Source organism: Carettochelys insculpta, chromosome 31 (assembly GCF_033958435.1).
Source record: "Carettochelys insculpta isolate YL-2023 chromosome 31, ASM3395843v1, whole genome shotgun sequence".
NCBI lineage: Eukaryota > Metazoa > Chordata > Testudines > Carettochelyidae > Carettochelys > Carettochelys insculpta.
Window position 1 is genome coordinate 2,852,408 of NC_134167.1, and position 18,961 is coordinate 2,871,368.

The 18,961-nt window shown below is 42.9% G+C and overlaps 1 protein-coding gene and 1 pseudogene across 1 annotated transcript; one reads left to right on the plus strand and one right to left on the minus strand.

The window, feature by feature from the left end:
* The first annotated feature begins 2,014 nt into the window (after positions 1-2,014).
* On the plus strand, positions 2,015-5,345 carry LOC142004122 (uncharacterized; annotated as a pseudogene).
* A 3,714-nt stretch (positions 5,346-9,059) lies between these two features.
* Positions 9,060-14,171, minus strand: NEFM (neurofilament medium chain). Its single transcript, XM_074981828.1, has 3 exons — positions 13,110-14,171; positions 12,127-12,251; positions 9,060-10,380 (listed from the first exon to the last, which is right to left on the minus strand). The coding sequence occupies exons 1-3, from the start codon at positions 14,169-14,171 to the stop codon at positions 9,060-9,062; spliced, it is 2,508 nt and encodes an 835-aa protein (XP_074837929.1).
* Positions 14,172-18,961: the final 4,790 nt, after the last annotated feature.

Here is an 18,961-nt window from a genome sequence, read left to right on the forward strand (position 1 = left end):
TTTCTCCCAGTCCACCCTTTGGAATGTGCAACAGGCTAGTTGAAACAAAGGTCTAAAGATTTAAACCAAACCTTTGGGAAAAGTCTGAGAAACAGACAGGGAAGTGTACTGCAAATATTAACAGGTTGCAGGGATTGCTCAGCCTTGTTTGATTCCTGGAATTCTGCTGTGCAAAAGAGAACAGGGCATTTACTATGTTTGCTGTGTGGGAGCTGAAACATACCCCAGGGCACCTAGTTATTCTACAAGCAACATTTTTGTTTTTCATGTTTACAAACCTGAGAGATCTTTTTGATGCAATGCAGTAAAGCAGACCAGAAGAGGGGAAACGGGGAAGCTTTCCCTCTTCTTTCACTTTAATCTGGGCAGCAATTTATGGTAGTGAGGAAGTTTCCGTCCCTCGGCTCTGTCTACAAGATCTAATGTGCCCCCCTTTCCTTTCAAAAGCTGGGACTAAGCTGATCAGAACTGGATTTAAGTCAATGATTTTTCTCATTAATCAAGTTGCTTTTGTTTTATTTTTCTGTTAAGTTGAACTAAATACATGAAAGCTTCAGGATGCTGTGTTAGTTCAGTATTCCACTGTGAATTATTTGTTTCTTTCATTTATATTTAATATTTTTTGCATTGTTAGGGATTAAAAAAAAAACACAAATGAAAATCAAGTTGAACACCACTGTTGAGTGTAATGAGTGACATACGCTTTAAATGGGGACTCATCTGTGTACTCTCTGAAGTACAGCCGCTAGCTTCTTACAAAAGAAGCATATTTTTCTTCTTCTAAATTGGCTTTTGATTCTGGAAAATATGGGAACTGATAGTAGTGGCCAGAACAAGTCATTTTGCCAGCAGGTGTGGTATGCGTAAGTCTCCTTCCCAACAGCCTTCCCCAGGAATCTCAGTCTTGATCTACATTTTTATCATTCAACCTCATCTTATCCCTTTTTGAAGGAGTGGTGGTGTTCTTCTGACTCATATTAATCACCCATTAATCGTTTTTGGCCTGATGAGAAACCCACTGTGGTCATTGGAAGTCAAATGGCACCCTTCGTATATATCCATCTGTCCTTAAGTTTACACCCATTTATCCACCACACATAACTTCAGATTTTTGTAATTCTGTTCATGAGGGCTTTTGGTGTGATTAATATACTTCTCTAGAGTTTCAAATTAATTAATCCCTCCAGTGATTATGCTGCTTTTAGGAAGTAACTGGTACAAATCAGGCAAATGAAATAGACATTTATGGCCCTGGGAGCTGAATTTCCTTTTGCTTCAAACTGAGTTTGACATGAGATGTCAGTAGACAAAGCCCCATGGCAAAATTAAATATTAATGTAATCTAAAACATGCACAATTACAAATGTTTAGAAATATATGTTAGTCTGTTACTTGTTCCTCCTTTTACTGTGTTTCCTGGGTATTATTCAAACAGATTAGATGGAAACATTTACTTTGGGAAATATCCTGAATTCACTAACATGTATTATACATCAGGGTTTACAAACAGAAAATCTTCAGCTGGAAAATAATTAGTGTCTGAAATACTACTTTTTTTTCTTTGGCTGAGAAGATTGATAATGTGAAAGGAACTTCTACAAGGGATAGGCTGCAGGTAGTTGTGACTTTTGCTTTTCATGCTTACTATTATCTCATTATTTCTTTGCACCTCCCTGATTAGTTTTTCTAATATCTTCTTGTTATCTACAATTTACACATTGTTTTTGTATCAATTCAACTGCAGCATTTTAGAAACCAACTTGGTATAACCCCCTAGTGTGGATGTTATTATATGGCTATAAAATTGTTTATATTAGTATATATTATTTATAACCTCATTGTAATAAACTCTGCCATTGCCTGTCCTAAGCCTGGATGAAAAAGGAGGAAGGTTGGGTGTTGGGCTAGCAACTCGATCCCGTAAAACTTACCAACTGCTACAGAAACAACAAGTGCAACCAAACAAAATAAACAAAAATTAACTCGGCGTGAAGGTATTGACTCTTTTTTTATGATGGTGCTGGATGAAAGCCGAAAGGAAGTTCAGTACCCGATGCAGAGCTTGATTTTAAGTGCCAAAATCACAACAAAAATTGGAACATGGAATGTAAGGACCTTATACCAATGTGGAAAGCTAGCGCAATTACTCCGTGAATTTGACAGCTATCAAATGGACATCTTAGGTACTAGCTAGATGAGATGGACAGGAAGTAATAGGCTAGTTAGTGATGGGAAAACCATTCTTTATTCAGGGAACGATAGTCAGCATATACACTGTGTAGGCCTGATATTAAGTAAGGAATCGTCGTGGTCATTGATTGAATGGAAGCCAGTGAACGAACATATTATCACAGCGAGATTCAAGTCAAGGCATGTGAAAACTACAATCATCCAAGTGTATGCACCAACTGAGGATGCTGATGAAGCTGAAAAAGACGTGTTTTATGATCTCTTAAGAGACACCATCAGTGATGTTCCCAATCATGACATCAAGTTACTCATAGGTGATATGAACGTGCGAATAGATAACAGAAGACAGGGATGGGAACATGTGATTGGCCCGTATGGATCGTCAATGCAAACGAACAACAATGGAGAGCGCTTACTACTATTCTGTAGCATGAACAACTTGTGCATTGGAAACACCTATTTTGCACACAAGAATAGTCACAAGAAAACATGGCGGTCGCCTGATGGTATCACTAACAATGAGATAGACTATTTCTGCATCAGCAAACGGTGGCGACCAGCTTTACTAGATGTGAGAGTATACCGTGGAGCTGATGTTGGGTCAGACCACCATCTTTTGATGGCATTGCTCTGTCTTCACCTTAAAAGAAAACAAGAATGGCAAACAGCTCGGCCCTATGCAGTTGAAAAGTTAAGAGACCAAGCCATAGCTGAACAGTACAAACTTAAACTTACAAACCGATTTCAACAAATGCAACGTGAAACTTCACTCGAAGACCAGTGGATGCAGTTCAAAAGAGCAGTGATTGAGATCGCAGAAGAGATGATTGGTCGAAGGAGAGGCACACAAAAAGAACGCTGGATACAGGACAGGACCTGGCAGTTAATTGATGAATGTAAGGTTGCAAAGAGGCAAAGAGATCAGGCAAAGTTGCCAGGTGAGAAAGCGGAAGCTCTGGCGAAGTACCAGTTGCTGGATCGTAGAGTCAAAAAAAGGTGTTGTGCTGACAAGAAAGAATGTTTATAATGTAAAGGTGCTGACGCACAAGAGGCAGCGAAGAAATGCGACACCAAGGCACTATATCGTATTGTCCGGGAGTTAACAGGAGCAAGAAGCAATAGCAATGCTCCCATCAAAGACAAGAATGGGAAGAGCTTACTCAGTAAAGAAGAGCAAGATGCACACTGGTTAGAACACTTCAAAGAAACACTGAATCAACCGAACCCAACTGCAACCTACAACTTCAGTAACTTCAATCTTCCTGACGAGCTGGAAGTAGACCTAGACATGATCACGATTGAGGAAACACATAGAGTGATAGAGGCACTAAAGAACAACAAGGCTGCTGGCCTAGACCAAATTGCAGCTGAACTATTGAAGTATGGTGGAAACTCCATGGTGCAGGAACTGACAGGGCTGTTGAATGAATGTTGGAGAACAGAGTGCGTCCCCCGTGAGTGGAGGAAGGGAATGATTGTCAAATTACCAAAGAAGGGGAATGTCACTGATTGTAACAATTGGAGAGGTATCACACTCCTTTCGGTCCCAGGTAAGGTCTTCTGCATCGTCCTACTGAGGAGGTTGCAGAGCATGGTGGATAAAACACTGCATGAAGAGCAAGCCGGATTTCGCTGCGGACAATCGTGTAGTGAACAGATCTTCACGTTGCGCAACATCTTTGAACAGAGTATTGCGTTCCAACGACCGCTGTTAGTTAACTACATTGACTTTAAAAAGGCGTTTGACAGCGTTCATAGAGAATCATTATGGAACATAGTGCGAACATATGGCATCCCACAACACTACATCAACATCTTCCAAAATCTTTATCTAAATTCTAGTTGCTGTTTGAGGACCGATGATGGGATGACAGATTTTTTCAATATCAACTCCAGAGTGTGTCAAGGGTGCGTCCTGTCTCCATTCTTGTTCCTTCTGGCGGTGGACTTCATCATGAGAAAGGTGATGAGTGACACACATCTAGGTATCTCATGGAAAGATCAGCGTCTACTCACAGATCTGGACTTTGCAGATGACATTGTACTGGTAGCACAAACGAGTGAATGCTTGCAAGGCATGACAACAAATTTGGAAGCAGAAGCCGGCAAAATTGGGCTGAGGATAAATAGTGATAAAACAAAGCTGATGCAGGTTGGGAACACTCAGACAAACACACCACTAGTGGTCGGACGCCAACCCATAGAAGAAGTACAGCAGTTCACCTATCTTGGCAGCACTCTGTCTAACGACGGAGGTGTCGAGGCAGATGTTAATTGTAGAATCGGTAAGGTGTCAGCAGTGTTCCAAAAACTGCGCCCAATTTGGTCTTTACCAACAATCGACACTGCAACAAAAGTTTGACTGTATAACACCATCGTCATTCCAGTCGCCATTTACGCTAGCGAAACGTGGAAAATAACGTCAAGAGTAGCGCACAAGCTCAATGTATTCCACCAGCGTTGCTTACGAAAGATCCTGGGTGTCACCTACCGCGATCGCATTACCAATGAGGAGATACTACAAAGATGCGGGTCACGGGCACTGCAGGTTATCGTGACAGAGCGCAGAGTGCGGTTTTCTGGACACATTCTGCGTCTGCCAGATCAACTGCACTCATAGACTGTAATGAGATAGATACTGGCAGAGGGAAGAAGGAAGAGAGGCAGGCCACTCAAGACCTGGCGCAACACATTTAAAGAAGACTTATTAAACATTGGCATATCATGGGAGGAGGCAGAATTATTTGCAACCGACCGAAATCACTGGCGAGCACTTGTTGCCCAATGTGCCCAGATGCACAGGCGGACCTAAGTCTAAATCTAAGTCTAAGTAAGTCGTTGTAATGGGGCTTACAAACAGAAGAGAGAAGAGAACCTTCCCTGCTTACAGGTAGTCAGGCTGACCACCAGTGTTCCTTCTAATCTTTTCCATCCAGCTGTGGAATAAATGTTTCTATGTGCACCGATACATGTGTGAATGTGCAACATCTCTTTCTCATGCTGAAAAGTCCCAATCTTTTAAATCTGTCTTCATACAGAAGCTGTTCCATATCACTTAACTTTTTATTTTTTGCCTTTCTTTGTACCTTTCCTATTTCCAGTATGTCTTTGTTGAGGTGGAATGTGCAGATTTGCATGCAATATTCCAGATTTAGGCATAACATAGATTTATATACAGGCTGTATAGTATTTTCTGTTTTATTATCTATCCATGTCCTCCTCGTTCCTAATATTCTGTTAGCTTTTCTGACTGCTCCTGTACATTGACTGGATGTTTTCAGAGGACTAGTACAAAGGCTCCAAGATCACTTCTTTGAGAGTTAACCATTCATTTAGACTCCAGCATTTTGTATGGTTCTTGTCCAATGAGCATTACTTTGCATTTATTGACATTGAACTTCAGCTGCCACTTTGGCCGTGGCCACACTAGCCCCTCCTTTTGGAAGGGCTATGATAATGTGGCACTTTGGAATATGCAAATGAGTTGCAGCTATGAATATGCAGTACCTCATTAACATAACGGCCACCACGCACTTCGAAACTGCCGGTTTTGAAATGCATGCTGCCCATGTAGCCAGGGGCCTTTCAAAATGACCTACCTGATTTTGAAAGCCCCTTTTTCCCAAAACCAGGTGGGAAGAAGGGGCTTTTGAAATCAGGGGGGTCATTTTGAAAGGCCCCTGGCTATACAGGCAGTGTGCATTTCAAAACTGGCAGTTTTGAATTGTGTGCGGCTGCTGTTATGCTAATGAGGCACTGCATATTCATGATAGTGCCGTATTAACATATTCTGAAGTGCCACATTACTATAGCCCTTCCCAAAGGAGGGGCTAGTGTGACCACGACCTTTGTTGCCTAGTCACTCAGGTTTATGAGATCCCTTTGAACTTAGCTATCTTAAGTAACCTTATATCACCTGCAACTTTCTCCACCTCAGTGTTTGCCCTTTTTCAAATTATGAGTATGTTAAACAGAACTAGTTCCAATACAGGCCCCTGGGGTACACCACTGTACCTCTCTTAATTCTGAAACCTGACCATTCATTCCTACCCTTCATTTCTGCTCTTTTAATCCATTACTGATCCACGAAAGGATCTTCCCTCATATCCAAGGACTGATTGCACCCCTGGCATTAAGGCCCTCTGGTGAGGGACCTTGTCAAAGTCTCTCTACAGAGTACACTATAGCTACTGGATCACACTTGGAAATTAAATAGGGCTGCATAGCACTCTTCATTCATTCTGCTGAACTTAAAGGATAGACGTCTATGGTTCTGCTCGTTGGTAAAACACGCATCAAAGTGGAGTTTTATACATTTGGACTGCACGAGCCTGTTCTTTAAGGCAATATATTTATATAGAAATAAATCTTTTATTAATAACTGGCTATACAGACACTGTCATTTAATGGGCTACTTTTTTCTTTAATTTAACAGCAGTCTTTTAGCAATCTGTTGAGGAGAGATTTCATTAATGATAGTAACACAAGAAACATTCATTATTTTGCTACACAAAGGGGGTTAAATTTATATGAAAGGTTTTCTCCATTGCAGACATTTTACATTTCCTTCAGCTATCAACACACATATCTCCTTCAATTACAAACTGTTTGAATTTCAGTTATTGATGAGTAAAGACTTAACGGCCCTACCCTGAAGTTATTAAGGAAAGACACTGATTTTTGATCAGTGCTATATTTAGTCAATGAAATTCAGGATACTGCTCACTCTTCTGAGGACAAATGACTAAAAAATGACTGACAACTCTTTTCACTGGTAGTCTTGTAAATCTTTTATCTAACTTATATAGCAAAGTAATAGAAGCAAGTAACACTCAGTATCCAATTCCCATTAAAACATTAATTAGCCTGAATATATAAATGACATATTTGGTCTGATCCTCTGCTGGAGTAAATTGGAGGCGCTCCACAGACTTCAATGGAGTTATAATGATTTACACCAGCTGAACATTTTTTATTTCTGATTTTAAAAATTCATTAAGCTTTTAATAAATCATGGGCTTGATCCTCCACTGTCTTTCACGTTGTGCTGTCATTTGGGTGCTACGGTAATAAAAATAACAATTTACATGAGTGAAAAACAGGAGTAAAATCAGAAGGGACACGTTTCCTATTCACTTTATTTAAGTCTTGGTCACACAAGATGGAAGGCAATGAAGAATCAGGTCCCACTTATATTGTTCTTTTGCTCTTATCTTGTGTTTTGTTGTGCATTGAAACTTTTTTGTATAGGTTGGAATTCCTAATTTTGCTCTAGTTGAGGTTAACAGTTGACTTTAACATAATCAGAATTAGGCCAATGATGAAAATCTCATCCTTTGTTCTCATTTCAGTGGGATGAACCTGATGTTTTCACTTCAGTTTTCTGTATGACTCATAGATGATGTAACCTGAACAGTACAGAACTGAAGTTATGTGCCTGGAATAATCTCATTAATATAATGTTTAAAAGAACAATTGTTTAAAAAGCAATCAGTTATGTTTAATGTCAACATTGCCCACAGGACACTATTCTCAAAAGAGTATAATTACTCTAAACTTTTGAACTATGTAATGGGGTTTCACATTGGCAATGACGCATCACAGGTATGAGTCAGGGAGCAGATGCTCTTACGGGTTTTGTCAAGGTTTCCACTTCTAAACTTCTGTGCTGAATGATGGCCAAAGCAGTAACCATCAGCAGTCACTGCCTTTTGATAGCTACATGGAGGCCTTTTTGAAATAGATTGGTGATTCCCAGCCCTATTACTAATGGACAAGAACCTATATCCCACGCCGGTCACAATCCCTTCTGGCTCACTTGGTGGCAGTGTCAACAAAGATGCCAAGAACTATATGGGCCCAAGAGTCTTGTCCACCCCTCATGTGGTGCCTACAGCCAGCAACAGAATGTGTGTAACCAGTCCAATGCCCACTGAATTTCAATGGAAAAACTCCTGTTGGCTCCAATGGCTCATCGTTAAATCTTTGTCCATAAGAGCTCAGAAATTTAAATAGTCTTTTCCAATCCTCTTTACATTTCCAAACCACTAGGAAATACCTTGGGGAAAAGGCATGTTTTAGGTGAAGCAATATCCTGTTATTTGCCATTTTGTATGTAAAATTGTAGGTAATTTGTTCATCTGAAAACTGCCTTTTCTCTAAGCTGTCTCTTAATGGTTGGGAAATGAAAAAAGAATGGCAAAAAGGGGAAACAATTTGTAAATGGAAGCTGATTTACTATTAACACGGAATAGCTTACATAAGCAAAAAAACCTGCAGAGAGATTCAACCCTTTAGAGAAATACTACAGAACAAGGCATGTTTCCAATATGACCTTTATTGAGCAAGTACTGCTGTGACAATTCTACATCGAACAACAAAAGGTTGCATACTGTGAATGTCAACTAGGTTCTCCCATGAACAAAAGTCCATCTTAATTGCACCAGTGAGGTAAACATAATTATTCATAAGTAGCTATTTTTAAGGCTAGGAGAATTCTGTTTTTTCATGATTGTTTTGTTTTTTTTTCTGTTTGTTTTTGGCTCAGTTCGTTCTTTGCATAATACCTCTTAAGACATTCCTCAGATGTGTTCCTCCAACAGTATAGGGAATTCAAAATCTTCCTCTCTTCATGCATTTTATTTATTTATGTATTTAATTCCCCACGTTCTGTGGAGGGAGTACATCTTGAGCTTGCATGCATTTTTCCCCCAATATTGCACAAAAAAAGTAAAATACATTGTGTCTGGAGACTCCATGAGAGAACCTGTTTTGCTTTAAAGCTGTCACTCACATGCATTTTGCAGCTGTCATATGGCTTACCCTTTTTCACCAACCCAACCTTTTTTGATTTTTTTTTAATTAGTATTTTAGTCGCTGTCTTTTACTTGTTTTATTACAGCATGTGAAGTGACTTTCTCAACCTTCTTGGTGGACACCAATTTCTCTTCAAAAGTTTCCTCCTTTTCCTCTACCTTTTGGGTGACTGTCACAGACTTGGTGATGTATTTGGTTGTACTATCCCCAGTGTCGCTATCTATTTTTTCCACCTTTTTGGTTACCACGACTTTCTCTTCACTCTTTCCTTTCTTCTCTTCAGACGGGCTCAGGTCCAGGCCATTGGTGACCACACCCTTGTCTTCCTCCTCAACTTCTTTTTCTTTGGATTTCTCCTCCTCTTTCTCCTCCACCTCCCCGTTCACTGCGATGTCTTCTTTCACGGATTCCTTGGAGGCTTGCTCACTTTCCTCTCCTTTACTGCCTACTTCCTTCACTTTGGGCTCTTTTTCCACACTGACTTTGGTTACCTTTGTGACTGAGATGGTCTCTTCCACCACGGCCTTTCCTTCTTTCTCTGGGGAGCCCACCTTCTCTGGAGGGCCCACCTTCTCTGGAGAGCCCACCTTCTTCTCCTCTTTGGTTTCCTCTTCTTTACCTTCCTTCTCCACTTTTTGTTCTTCACTTTCTTCTTCTTCAGCTTCTTCTGATTCCTTTTGCTCTTCCTTGGCCTTTTCTGCTGCAGGAGACTTAGGTGGAGACTTAGGTGGAGATTTTGCTAAAGACATGTCCACTTTTTCCACCTTCTCTTCCACTACAGCCTTCTCAGCCTCTTCCTCACTCTTTCCCTCAGGTTCCTTTTCTTTCTTGGTATCTGCCTCAGATTTTTCCTCCTCAGCTTCAGCCTCACGTTCTTCCTCTCCTCCTTCCTGCTCAGCCTCCTCACCCTCTTCCTTTTCTTCTACTTCTTCCTTCTCAGAACCACCTTCTTCTGCTTCATCAGATTTTGCAGCCTCCTCCTCCTCCTCTTCTTCTCCTTTCTCCTCTTCCTCCTCCTTCTCCTCATCTTCAGCTTTGGGTGCAGCTGCTTTCACTAGAGCTTTCTTTTCAGCTACAATTTCCTCTTCTCCGGCTTCTTCCTCTTTCCCTTCTGCTTTCTCTTCCTTCTTTGCCAGTTCCTCTGCAATGGCTGCCAGAGCATCATCCATTTCTGCCTTTTCATCTTCCACCTTTGTCTCTTCAATGATTTCTTCTACAAATTTGTGCTGCACCTTTAGCTTTGGTGGCTCAGCTTTGGATTTCTGTATTTTGCTAGGTGATATTGTGACTGTGGGTTGCCTGTGTGGAAATGTGGGACCAGTAATGCTTCCCGAAAAGGCACTGAATCTTGTCTCTTCACCCTCTAGTAGTTTCCTAGGGAAATAAGGAGGAGGGGAAGTTAGCATGTAAAACAGCTGACTAATGTGTGCAGTGTCTGAGAGAGTTAGAGACCTGTTTCAAGCTCATGGAATGTGCAAAAGACAGTGAAAATGTCTGTTGTTCACGGTCCATGTTCATTAGAAGTCTTTCCATTGACTTCAACAGGCTTTGGATCGGGCACCTTATGCCCATTCCTGCAATGTCTGAGTGATGCACACTTGTCTTAGCTTAGTTTAAATCTGGTGCTTGTTAGCCTGAAACATACAAGTTTTTGTTCTGTAAAACTATAATGAAAATGTTTTGGCCAAATTGCTAGTCTGGGGTGAGTTAGCACAGCACAGAACATAGCCATTCTCTTCACTGGCGTCATACTGAGTTACACCAGCTGAGGCTAGGGCCTAGTGTTCCCTATAAGCTGTGAACTTGTTCAGCCACTCAGTAGGGAGTCCAATGCGACCCACTGACTGGCAGAGTGCCCACAGCTAGGTTGTGTGTTTCTCACAGTGGTGCACATTCCAAAATACTCTGCCAGGCACAACAAAATTATTATACATGGATGGAAAAGACTAGAGGGAACATTGGGACCCATATGTTTAAAACATAACTATTATAGCATGGCATGTTAAAGCCAAAAAGGCAATTCAGATCCTTATTTCTCCTTAATCTGGGCATCCAAATCCCTTATAATTTGAAATTCTCATCCCTAGTATTCATCAGATGTAAACCTTTCTAACCTTGGCAATAAAATAAGATGTCTGGGTGCTCTACGTACATCTGATTATGATTCCTGCACTTTGCAGGATTCTAAAGCTGTTTGCTTTCCAATAGCCTGTTTTGGTGTTATTTATGTTCAGAAATGCACTTTCCTCATCTAATCTAAAGGCAGGCTGACAGACATCTATCAGGGATGGTCTAGACAGTGCTCGGTCCTGCCGTGAGGGGGGAGGACTGGACTTGATGACCTCTTGAGGTCCCTTCCAGTTCTAGTATTCTATGATTCTATGAATCCGCTGATCCAGAAAATCAGTGCTTTCAGGTTTAATTTTGAAGCTGTTGTTGCTGTCACTTTATTTATTTATTAAGTCACCTTGTACTAAAAGAATGGCAAAAAGAAAAGTTGCAAAAACAATTCAAAGGATATCAAAAACATCCTGCCAGATGATGGCCATAGCAGCTACATCCCTGCTCCAGAATTACTTCACGGAGAATTCTGAAGAACGGTTAAGAAAAAAAAATGTTGAAGTGTTTCACAATGTGCAGATTAATAGTCCTCATCTGATAAAAAGCATATCTGTGTTCTTAAAAGAGCATTAAAATGACACATTGCTCATGTGATATGTGCAAAGTGGAGTGAAATAAAACAATTAACAACTGTCCCCCACTTCCTGCTTTTGCAAACCAAAGAAGAACAGAATGCGGCATTACGAAACCATTGTACTGCAGTCTAATGGTCCTATCCCAATCCCAGTGGAGTCAATGGGAGTTTTGTCATTGACTTTCACAGAGCAGGATCAAGTATTAAATTCAATAAGATTTCTCATTGTGAAAAGGTCTTGCATTTGCACAGGCCTGAAAAGTGTGCTAATAATTTGTCAGAGTGTATACTCCTGCATTTGTTTGATGCTGACAGAGGAAAATCCTTGACAGTGATACAAGCTGTTTGGGCAGAGGTTGGTTGGAACCAGCAGCATCTGCAGTGCAATTAGCATTCCAGACACATCCACAGCATTTCTATGGTACCTGTATGCAGCAATTTCAATATCCAGAGCCATCTTGACATTGAGGAGATCCTGGTATTCCCTCAAATGACGTGCCATTTCCCATTTTGTACCCCTCAGCTCGTTTTCCAGCTGCTGAATCGTGTCCTGCAACACACACAACATCCCCATAATACAATTACACTTGCAACCAAGAAGCCCCCCTCCCCAGATAACAGTGTTAACCCTCAATAGCCTTTTAAAAGCCTGCTCTGCAAATCCAGGACTAAGAATGGGATAAGAGCACGGAAAAAAAAAGAGGCTGAGTGTGGTCCCATTGCCTGCACGGGACGCCTGGATCAGGCCCATCATTGCACAAACAATTGTGTGTTACAGTAAAGCTGCTGGGGTCGTATTCTGCAATCCTCTCTCAGGCAAAACTCCTTTCGATGCAGCTGGACATTTTAACTGCCCTCCTATAGTTTAAGGTACCTCTTAGCTGTTAGCAAACTACTGCAAAGAGTTAAAAGCTTTGTTCCAACCTCTAGAAATCTGTCGCCAGACAATTTTTTTACTCCCCAACAGCAAAATGTACAATATCTTTGCAGTCCGTTCAACATCTCTGATAGGCTGAGGCCATTCACTCAGCCCTTTAGAGTCAAAGGCCTTCCCAGTAAACCCATGCCGGGGTGGAGAGAACGGTTAGACAATCGGATGGGGGATACCTGGAATACTAAAACTGCCCTTTGTAAAGGGGTACGGAGGACGCCCCGTTCGGCAGCCAGAGGGAGGAGCGGGCAGTCAGCTGAGCGCTGCTAGCAGACGTGCGAGCTGCTCGCACCGCTTGCACCAGAGAGTAACTGCGCAGAGCGCGCGGGGACTTTTAGTTGCACGTCGCCCCTCTGCGGCCATTCTTGTTGCGCGCGGGCGAGCGATCGTTCCTGCTGCGCCCCTGCCGCGTTCATTCCGCGGTCGGGGCCCTTTTGCTCGGGGCAGGGCTTTGCGGTGCCCGCTCCCCGCGCTTACCTGGTAGGTGGTGAGGTCGTTGTGGTGGCGCTCCTCGATGTCGCTAAGCTGCCTCTCCAGGGACTCCTTGGTGCCGCGCACCGACTCCAGCTCCACGCTCTTGGACTGCAGCTGCCGCCGGTACTCGGCGATCTCTTCCTTGGCGCTGCGGATGGCCTCCTTGTTCTGCTCCGCCGCCTCGGAGAGCTTGGCGTAGCGGCACTTGAACCACTCCTCGGCCTGGTGCATGTTCTGGTCGGAGTGGCACTCCAGCTGGCTGCGGATCTCCTTGAGCGCGGCCGTGAGGTCGGTCTTCAGGTAGTCCTTGCGCTCCACCGTGACGTGCGAGGCCTGGATCTGGGCGAGCAGCTCGGCCACCTCCTCCTCGTGGTTGCCCCGCAGGAAGGCCACCTCGTCCTGCAGCGACTGCACCTTCTTGTCCAGCTCCACCTTGACCAGCGAGGCCTCCTCCATGTCCTTGCGCAGGGCGCGGATGGTGGCCTCGGTGTCATCGCGCAGGCGGGCTTCCTCCTCGAAGCGCTCCTTCAGCCGCTGGATGTCCTCTTCCACGTGCTCCGAGTCCAGCTGCACCTGCGCCTTCTCGTGGTTCACCTGCTCCAGCGCCGCGCGCAACTCGCGCAGCTCCTGCTCGTAGGCGTCCCCCAGCTGCGAGCGCCCGGCGTGCTTCTGGCGCAGCGCGGCGATCTCCGCCTCCAGCACCTTGTTCTGCTGCTCCAGGCTGTGCACCTTCTCGATGTAGCCGGCGAAGCGGTCGTTCAGCCCCTGCAGCTGCTCCTTCTCGTTGGAGCGGCTCAGCTTGAAGTCCCCGGTGCCGTTGAGCAGCGAGGACTGGCTGAGGTCCAGGCTCTCCGAGGAGCTCAGCACCGTGGAGCCGTAGGACATCCGCGGCGCGCCCAGGGTCGTGCGCTTGTACGAGGAGGAGACGGTGCTCGGGGAGCCCCGGGACCAGGACTGCGACCTGAAGCCGCTGGATGGGGAGGCGCTGCTCCGGGTGTAGGTGGCCCGGCTCTCGGTCACCCTCCGGTAGGAGGGGTTGCCGAGCGTTTCCAGCGTGTAGCTCATCTTGGAAGACTTGGGGATGTGTGTGGCTTTCACAGCGCGGCTCCTGCCTCCGCCCGCGGCTTATATACCGGAGCCGGGCCGGCGGCGCAGCCGGGGCGGCTTCAGCCACATGCTCCGAGGAGGCGGGCCTGGGAGGCTACACGTGGCAGCGCCGCAGCCAGCCCCTGACCCGCCTCCCGCCAGCTGTCCCCTCCCACCGGCCCAGCCGGCTCTTTTCACCCAGCCTGGCTCCTTCCCCTCCCCCGCCTGCCCTCGGCTCCCTCCCTCTTTCTTTTTCTTTCTTTCTTTCTTTCTTTCTTTCTTTCTTTCTTTCTTTTTCCCGCTATCCCATCCCTGCTCCTTCCCTTCTTCTACCCTTCCCCATCTCCACCACCCACCCCTCCTCCCTCTTTCCTTTCCCGCATTTCCTACCCTCCCTCTGCCATGTCCCCCCCGCACCCCGCCCCGCCGCCATAGACCCCGACGGAGCAAAGCACAATGGAGCAGGGCCAGTTCGCTCCCTGCAAAAGATCCGCGTCCGGCTGCCAGCCCGAAGGTTACGCTACACGGGGAGGCGGGAGGGGGTGCCGAGTGTCTCCGAGGGGGATCCGGGCAGCCATTCTGCCTTAGCTTGGGGGCAGAGACCACTGAGTACAATGGGGAGGCAGGTAAGGTCCGTGTGCGTGTCTGGGTGTGCCGGTGCAAGCGACCCAGGGCGGTTTCAGCACCAAGGACAGTGGCACAAGCTGCTGAAGCAGCTCTGGACAGGGACAGCTACACAGAATAAAACCCCGTTTCCTCATGGTTTGTCGGGTACTGTGGTCCCCCTCCCCCCGCCTCTCAAGTGACTGACCTAGCCTGGCTAGTCTGCGATTTGCTTTCAACCAGCAGCGTGCGGCGGGGAAGCTGGGGCTCCATCTGCAATGCAGAACAGCAGAAGGGCTCAGAGGGATCCCTCCGGAAGGCATTTCCTCTAACGCACAGCTGTTAAAATCATCAGCGCCAGAAAGCCCTCTTCAGATGAATCACGGGGAACGGGAAGGCCGGGAGAAGATGGGATAAAGAAATAGTGCCCCTCCCCCCGACACAAAGGCCTGAATTTTCAAGGTCAACAATGCCATGGGAAAGAGAAGAGAGGGTTGGGAGGATTAACAGGAAAATGGGATGTCTGCTGTGTGATAATAGAAAGTGCCCGCAATGGCTTTCGATTTTAAGGGGTACGTAGTAAAAGCAGGGACGGGAAATTCAGCAGACGGAAGTTGATTGCATTATAGCATTTAACCATTGCATGGATAGAACATCCACATGGAAATTGACACAGGTAGATAACAGGTTTTCAAACCCTCTGGAATCTAAAGTCTTTTATTTCCAATTTTTTTGGCTCCTGACTTTTTTTTTTTGAAGATCTATCTATCTATCTATCTATCTATCAAAATAATGCTTCGGTTCATTTTCTCTTTGAAGACTTGTTAACATATGTTTTGGTTGCACAGTGCAATTTTTGAGGAGTGACTAGCTAGCTAGAGTGGACTTTGTATTCTCGGATGTATCACAGGCAACTAAACAATTAATTGCAGGGATAAATCATTGCTAAGGCAGAATAAAAAGGAGCTATGATTCCTGCATTCCTTCCTTATTGTAGGCACTGAAAATGTATACCTGTTTCTATTCAAAATGTTGTAAAATTTGTAAAACAATACTATGTCTACTATTTACCTTGCTTTTAGTTCTGTGTATGAAATTATATTTAAACTGCTGCAGCATTTCTTCACTTTGTGCATTTAGAAAAGTCTGAGGGACAGGTTAAACTTTTGAACCACATGGAACACTACCACAGTTTGCTCATTAATATGATGTTGTCATAGGACTGCAGCACTGCAGTCAGTGGCGAAAGAAAGTCAGAATTGTCCAAGGTATCTGCTGAATCACATTTACAAATAGAACCTGTTAGATCCACAATTTAACCTATCTGGAGATGTATAGGACTGGTATAAGCAGAAGAGTTTAATGTAACTGAAGCAATCAAGGACTCTAAAAATATTCTATTAATTTTGCTAATAGTTTTTCCAGAAAGGGGTGTATGTGGGGAATAATTCTGCAGACTCAGCAGGAAGCCAAGCAAAAATACTATTAACAAAGATACTCCATTGCATTAACTTTCAGGATAAAATATATGTTATGATCTGATTTATTGCTAATTCCCTCTTTGATTAAAAACTGTAGAAAAAAACAGAGTATGTTCATGTTGTACATTTCACAGGGAGAACTTACTGCAAAAGAAAACATATGGCTAACACAGTTGCCTGGAACTTTCATTATTCTTTTTATGCTCTGGCACAAGTTGATTGTGTTTAAAGAGAATTAAAAGAAGAGCCATATTTACTCTTGAAATAAAATCCCTTTGCATTAAACAAATTTATGCATAGATTATTTGAAATCCAATTTGCTAGTTTGCAAAACACTTTGCTACTGTATAATCAAGTGCTAATACAGTTTGAATTACTTATTGGATACTCAATTCAAGCACTATGAAGTATATAACACAATATTTATCACAGTATATATTGATTATCTTTCAAAAATTGAGAAGATTTCTGACTAAAACATGCACACAGAAACACTTTCACACATGTTTGTGAAATCACTTTACAGAGTGTTTTGGTTTTTTGTTTTTAAATCACTGTTCTGGTAACATTCAATACAGGTCCATAATATAGCATGTAGACAAAGCCAAGGCTACATTTTTCTGAAGGTGGTATAGAGGCTAGAATGAGTCAGCAAAAGCAATCTTTAAAATGTTTCAGTTTTTTAATCAATTAATTCCTTTCCACTTTATGTCAATATTGCTTTAGGCTTCTTTGAGAGGAAGACAACTTGTTTCTAAATATGGAAAGCTTCTTTTTTTAGATTTTAACACACAAATATTGTTACTTTTGAGTAAAGAATGCTACAATGTTTCACTCTTTGAGGAGAAGGACTGGAGATAATACTGAAAAAGCCTACCACTCATACAGAGTAGTAAAGAAAATGCATTCCTTTTAATCTTAATTGTGCATTATTGGCAGAACCAGTGTTAAGAGGAGAAAGAGAGCACAGAAAGACAACACAGATTTTTTTCAATTGCCTTGTTTAAAATAAACAAAAAATCAGGATAGAGAATATACAATCTTCTGAATAATGCCATAAAATATCCTAGCAAATATGTGTAATTATAATGAAAAAGCTTAAGAGTCTTTTAAGAAAACCCATGCTGGGATCTGACAGAAGGGAGGATTTTATTGGATTATAGAGAGATATTGAAATTAATTAGCTAGGATAGATAATGCAATACTTTTTTGGGATCTATAAATAAATTAACACACCAGATTAGAGTCTTTTTCTCAGGAACCAGAAATTTTTAGTATCAACAAATTTGATATAAGTTGGGACCCTCAAGTACTGTAGCTGAGGATCTGGCTCCACTGAAATCTTAAATGTGGTGGTGAATATAGTATCTGCAAAATATGTTTACTTTTCTCCTTTTACTTCTAATTTATGAGGTACCAAGTCATCTGCAGTCATATACTGGACTCACTGTAGTGATGCCTGTTAATCTATAACATAGAATTGGAAGGGCTCTCCAGACATCATTGAGACCACTCCCTAGTACTAACAGCAGGACCTATCACCATCCCTGACATTTTTTTTCTTTTCAATCCAATTTGCCCCAGAACCTTGAAAGGCCCTCTTGAGGACTGAGCTAACAATATTGGGTTTGTAATGCCAATACTCTAACTGTTGAGCTATCATCACACACAGCAGTCCAACCCCCTGAGGATATGGCTATGGCTAAGGAAGAAAGCACTCAGGTCTAGGCATCAGAAGCCTCATCTTGCAAAGTGCTGGATGATTCCTTAAAGCTGCATAGGCCCATCAACTTCTGCTGAAATCAAGGGAGTATGCATCACTTCAGAGAAATTGCTGAGCACCTTGAAGCACTTGGCCACCAAATGAATAAGATATCCAATTATTCTGCCTCACATGAAGCTTCTGGTAGAAGCTGTCTGTCAGTGAATAAACTTTTTTTGCCCTATCATCATCTGCTTGTGATTCCACAACTCAAACTGTTGGGCTTTGTTTGTGAGTTGAAGGTAGATTTTCATTTACAAGTTTATAGAATATATTAAGCACTGCAGAGAAGGAAGATAATCAAAAGCAAAGAGAACGAAAATCAGGATTTTTTTTAACACTCCATATTTCAGATTTCATCAGAGTGACAGATCAGTCTCAATTTTCTGAGCCATTTAACTTTTAAAAAGATTTTCACAAGGTGTCAAAGAATAAAATAGGAATCTTTGGATGGGGAAAAGTGTTTGCTTGCCTGAGACATTCCCATGCACAATTTCCTTTCTGTTCTAATTATAGGTGCTTAAGGCAGGGCTGAAGAGCAGTAGCATTTCTCTGGTGTTAGACTGCTTTTCAGTATTCACATACAACTAATGCATATGCTTTATTGCTTTTAATCAAATATTTCCACACATATGCATTATTTTCTGTGTGCAGGAGTGTTTCATGTTGCTGTTGATGACAATAAACTGTACTAAGAAAAGAATAAATTCCTGAAAACACAATCCTAAACGGAACTTGCATTCAGTATCTGAAGTTTCCTGCAGATTTCTGCAGATCATCATGAAGCTTTTAGCTGTTATTCCTTTTCTTGATTTATTTGCTGCAAGAACTGTAAAACCTGTCAGTATTTGTGTAGGCCAATTCCATTATAAAACAAGTAGAGGGGGCTTAGATTTAATATTCTTTTGCTGTGTCATTACTAA

Bases quoted from the DNA above. Each gene is read 5' to 3' on its own strand.
- NEFM (XM_074981828.1), bottom strand. From the start codon at position 14,171: ATGAGCTACACGCTGGAAACGCTCGGCAACCCCTCCTACCGGAGGGTG. The intron at 12,252-13,109 runs GTAAGCGCGGGG...TGTGTGTTGCAG, and splicing joins ACGACCTCACCACCTACCAG to GACACGATTCAGCAGCTGGA. The intron at 10,381-12,126 runs GTACCATAGAAA...TTATTTCCCTAG, and splicing joins ATTGAAATTGCTGCATACAG to GAAACTACTAGAGGGTGAAG.